Genomic DNA, 5,315 nt, shown 5'->3' on the forward strand with positions numbered 1-5,315 from the left:
TTCAACACAATGTATATTTTTTGTGTACACTTGGAGCATTTTATTATATATATTTAATATTTTTAAATATATGATCAACATTTTTCATACACATAGTATTTTTTATATAACCCTCCGTTTCTAAATATTTGTCTTTCTAGAGGTTTCAAATTGTGACTACATACGGAACAAATTGAGTGAATCTACACTCTAAAATATGTCTATATACATCCGTATGTGGTGATCATTTGAAATCTCTAGAAAGACAGATATTTAGGAACGGAGGGAGTACATGACAAACATTTTTGTTTACAGGTTTAAAGTTTTTCGAATGCTTGATTTAAAATTTTCAAATACTTAATAGATATTTTTTAAATGCTTGATTAATCTTTTAAAATACATGATTAACTCTTTTCCTACACATTGTATACATTTTTATATACATGATAAACATTTTCTCTATACAAATTTAACATTTTTCGCCTGTGGCTCCTGCGCACTTGGCCGGTCTATTTATGTAGGCGCCTGACGCGAGCGTATAAGCGAGACATTGGCGCGTCCTGCGGCAAGGGCCGTGCCATGCCAGGCCCTTTTACATCCGGTCCGGGCGGGGCCATGTGTCCAGGTCTGCTCTAGCCCAGTCAAGCCTTCCGCCGAAGCCCATCCATAAAGATAGACTGACCAAGATTCAGACATAGTCAGGCGCAGGCGTCAGCAGAAGCAGAGCAACAGGCGATGGCCGGCGGTAGCCTGGACCTCCCCGTGGTTGACCTCGCGTCCCCCGACCTCAAATCCGCCGTGGACGCCGTCCGGAAGGTTGCTCGCATGATTGCCCTATTTTGTGGAGCCACCAAGAAGCGTCACGCCATGAGCGATTTGGTTTGGTTTTACAGGCATGCGTGGAGAGCGGGTTCTTCTACGTCACCAACCACGGGATCCAGGACGGCCTGCTGGAGGCGTTGTTCGCCGAGAGCAAGAAGTTCTTCGAGCTGCCGCTGGAGGAGAAGATGCTGCTGCAGAGGAACAGCGCTCACCGGGGCTACACCGCGCCCTACGCCGAGAAGCTCGACGCGTCGTCGGAATTCCAGGGTTAAATCCAGTTCCTGATCTACCTGAATCGACCTCTGTGTTAAATCCAAGTAGTATAAATTATGGCTCAGGAGACGTGCCAGGTTACCGATAGTATTGTTTACTGAGAGCAACATTGTTTACGACATTTAAAACTGAACAACTAGCTGAACGTCATTACTTTGTCTCCAGACAATAGAATATTCACATGATTCTTTTGAAGCCAGGATAGCTAGAAGCTTATAAGTATTTGTCATCGTGCTTCCGTTACTTTGTCTGCTCAGATGTTGTGGTGGCCTGGTGGGGAGAGAGTTAGTTAGTTACAAATGTAGCAGAGCAGAATAGGGGTTGAAGAACCCATTGATATTATCCTCAGTTCCTCGCATCCTATAGCTTGAAGCAACCACCGCGCCTTCTAGACTTGACCTTCGGCATTTCTGCTGTTTCTAGTGATATATTGTGATCCCTGATTGTGAATTTTGTGATATTGAGCAGGAGACCTCAAGGAGAGTTTCTACATTGGGGCGGTCGGGGATGTAGATATGCCGAATGATCCTAACCAATGGCCTCCTAAAGGTGCTTAATCTGCTTTGTCATCTCTTAAGAACTGATAAGTTTGTTACCTGTCATCCTTATAAGTGTATATAGACATCAATTGTGTTATTTGAGTCTTCTTTTTATGCCTTGCTTCTTCTCAACAGACAAAATGAAACCTTGTCTGATTAATTTAACTGCAGAGCGATTTCCATCTTGGAAGGATACAATGAAGCTGTACCATGCAGCTGCACTGTGAGTTTTTTTTGTGTGTGTGTGTGTCTCAGCAAAATGAAATCGATCAATTGTATCAGAACGACCATTTCTTCAGATTTCCAGTGTTGCATTTGTATGTTCCTTTTATTGAGCTATCTAGAATAACTATAGTCAATGGTATTTCTGATTACCAACCAGGGCTGCTGGCAAAAGGATACTCTCTCTAATTGCTCTGAGTCTGGACCTAGAAGCTGAATTCTTTCAGAACATCGGTGCAGTCGACTGCTCTTCAGAAGTTATTCGGCTATTGCACTACCCAGGTTACATCATTGTCTTTCCTTTGTGTCATTTGAAAGAATCAGAAGTTCTATTCTAATTATATCCCGTGGAGAGGCAGATACATGCTTTATGTTGCCTTTTGTTTGCTCCTATTCATTTTCATGGTTGATGATGGTTGCTTGGGTGGCTTCTTTCACACACTAGCTTATCAGTGCTTTGCCATGGATCAAAGTCATACTGTTCAAACATAGGCTAATTTGGCTGTGCACTCTGTGTCACGCCTTCAGTCACTACATTCTCGCCTCCAGTCAATTGTCCATGTCACATCCACATCCCTCATATTACTACCTAATAACTAAAATCCCTTACATCATTGATATTTCAACAGATTTAGTGTAGAAAGCATACTTGCAACCTCTAGCTATGTTCTTTTAGCAGCAGGTCCTATACATTATGCTGCTTAAAGCTGCACTGCCAATCAGGACAAAGTCTGATAATACTACAGAATCTAGAAAATGAAGTATGCATACCTGCAAAAAATCTGCCATGCCCAAAAGCGATCACCTATAGTTGACCAACAACACAAGTTCTCTACAAGGGCAGCAGTTCCAACAAGGGCAGTGGCGCTGCAAGATTTAGCATAGCAATTTGAATTTTGAAACCCAGCTGAAGGGGATTGTAGCGAAAAAAGAATGGAAAAGAATTCCAAGTTCACTGTAGGTGAAGTAAACAGGTCTGATAAGTATTTCCTTACATAGTACTCCCTCTGTTCACAAATATAAGATGTTTTGGATATTTCAAGATGCACTACATACGGACTGAAATGACTGAACGAACACACCATGTGTTATATACATCCTATTCAGATTTTTTTAAAACATCTTATAATTGTGAACAGAAGGGGTATTCCTTTTTTTTCCTTTCTAAATATTATTTTTGTAGAGAAAACAGAATGGAAAATAATAAAAAGTTTACTGTAGGTGAAGTAAACGAGTCTGATAATGGAAATTATGGTGCATCAGCTCATTCAGATTATGGAATGATAACTCTTCTAGCAACAGATGGCACTCCTGGCTTGCAGGTACTCTTTCAGTTAATTCTTCAACTTCATTTTTGTTCTCTTCTGCAGCTAATCACTCATGTACAAAATGTATGTTCAAATTTTTTGGTTGAGCAGGGGATTATGTTTTGCCACTTCAACAAACAATAAATCTTGTTTTAGAAAAGTATAAATCATGACATCATTGCTTTTGCATTTATAATTTTATATGCTGGATACTTGCACTGTTGTGGGTGCAGATATGCAGGGAGAAGGATAGGCATCCCCAGCTCTGGGAAGATGTTCGTCATGTTGATGGGTAAATATTTCTTCATAAACAATGATATGGTCTGGTGCCTTCTGCGGTGATTATTATTTTAGAAGCTTTGAATGCCTTCTATTTCTCTATTTGCTTGTTGGTTCAGTCTACTTGCTTAACCCCTGTTTTGCATGCTTTTAGACAATATGTTGCAGGTATGACAAATGATCCTAACAAATCTTGTGAACTTGTAGGACCCTTATTGTTAACATTGGCGATTTGCTAGAAAGGTGGACGAATTGTGTTTTCAGGTACTACATTTTTAACATGTTGTGTGGAATCCATCATGTCTGCAGTAGCAGTTGCGCCATAAATTCTGAAATGCTCAGAAGGTTCTTTTGGTTTATGATGTCTTGTGCACTTCTGGTCTAATTTATCTCTGCAGAAACCTTGTGTACGAAAAAAAAACTTTGATCGTTTGCGCTTTTTTCTGCAACTTGCAGATCTACACTTCATCGGGTTGTTGCAGTTGGCAGAGAGCGATATTCTGTGAGTATCCTAACTACTTAATTCAGATTTTTCATAAAGGGTTTTCAGTTACTATCATTGTTTACAACATATCTCTTGAAGAAGTCAGGTGTCGCTCTTCTTTCATGGGAAAACCACCACCAGTAACATAGAAGTAGCATCGCAGCTCATAGATTTACGATTTAATGTTAAAGCATGTTTTATCTTTTACACACGTTTTCATATGCATCAGGCGGCTTACTTTCTGGACCCAAGACCCGATCTAGTGGTGCAGTGCTTGGAAAGCTGTTGCTGCGACGCATGTCCTCCAAGGTCCTCTTCTTTTACCCGAAGATTTTAGTAGTTACTACTCCCTCCGTCTCATAATATAAGACGTTTTTGCAAGCTAAATGTAGCTTGCAAAAACGTCTTATATTATGAGACGGAGGGAGTACCTCTGTACCAAATTATAAGACATTTTTGTAGGCTAAACTTAAGCCTACAAAAACGTCTTATATTTTGATGTGGAGGGAGTATATGTTAAAGATTGATTGTCACAATTCTTGAAGTGCCTTTTCAGGTTTCCACCTATCACGGCGGGTGACTATCTGAAAGAACGATTAAGCGCCACATACAAATAACTAGCGGGATTTCAACGTGTAGTTGTCTGGTAAGATATGTTAGAACTACACACCTGTATCTGAAGACAGAGTTGTATTTCCTGTAAAATTGCAATGCGTATTATGACTGTAAACATAGTTGTATTTCAGTACAGCTGTAACGGTTCTAGTGCATATACTTGACTAATCTGTATCGTCATAATATGGTCTCACAGAAATAAACAAACGGTGCATATCCTCCGTTTAGTTTGTTGGTCTTTGGGAGGCAAGTGGTTTGCATGTCCATCCATCTCTCTCTTGACGAAGAGATGCCACAAGTAGTCGTATCTCTTTGTTCATACGAACATCTTCGTTTACCTGATCGATGAACACGGCCAATATACCCATCTAGTAGAAAGTTGACATGCACCGGCAGTCTAGTCTAGACTCTAGAACAAGCAGTTTGAACCTAAAAGACTCAGGTGCGCGAGGCCGAGACGACGACGGGTGTCACTCCTAATTGAGATACTCTGTCTGTAACACTCAGATTCGTCCAGAAACTGACTGCGTGACTCGATCAGAGCCTGAGAACGGTCAGAGCCGAAGTCGCGAAAGCTTGAGCTCGCGGGTTGGGTGGCGCCAGTTGATTAGCCACCCATACCAGTGAAACTGTGAAATTTGGACCAAGACTCAAGACCAGCTTTGTATGGCCAGGTTAAAGTGTATGTTGCCATCCAAGTCTCGGCCCAACAAACAAGCCAATGTCAGCTGGTGTCGAGGAATTGCGTGCTCACAGTTTTATCTTGACAAGTGCTTCTACAACAACAACAGCATG

At 41.0% G+C, this 5,315-nt stretch overlaps 1 protein-coding gene across 1 annotated transcript; it reads left to right on the forward strand.

Moving 5' to 3' along the window:
• The first annotated feature begins 625 nt into the window (after window positions 1-625).
• LOC123181383 (2-oxoglutarate-Fe(II) type oxidoreductase hxnY) lies at window positions 626-4,747 on the forward strand. Its single transcript, XM_044593638.1, has 11 exons — window positions 626-795; window positions 873-1,068; window positions 1,543-1,623; window positions 1,785-1,836; window positions 1,996-2,117; window positions 3,057-3,157; window positions 3,376-3,434; window positions 3,629-3,685; window positions 3,878-3,923; window positions 4,135-4,214; window positions 4,462-4,747. The coding sequence occupies exons 1-11, from the start codon at window positions 715-717 to the stop codon at window positions 4,520-4,522; spliced, it is 936 nt and encodes a 311-aa protein (XP_044449573.1). The 5' UTR covers window positions 626-714; the 3' UTR covers window positions 4,523-4,747.
• Window positions 4,748-5,315: the final 568 nt, after the last annotated feature.

This window comes from Triticum aestivum, chromosome 1D (assembly GCF_018294505.1).
Source record: "Triticum aestivum cultivar Chinese Spring chromosome 1D, IWGSC CS RefSeq v2.1, whole genome shotgun sequence".
In the NCBI taxonomy this organism is placed as follows: Eukaryota; Viridiplantae; Streptophyta; class Magnoliopsida; order Poales; family Poaceae; genus Triticum; species Triticum aestivum.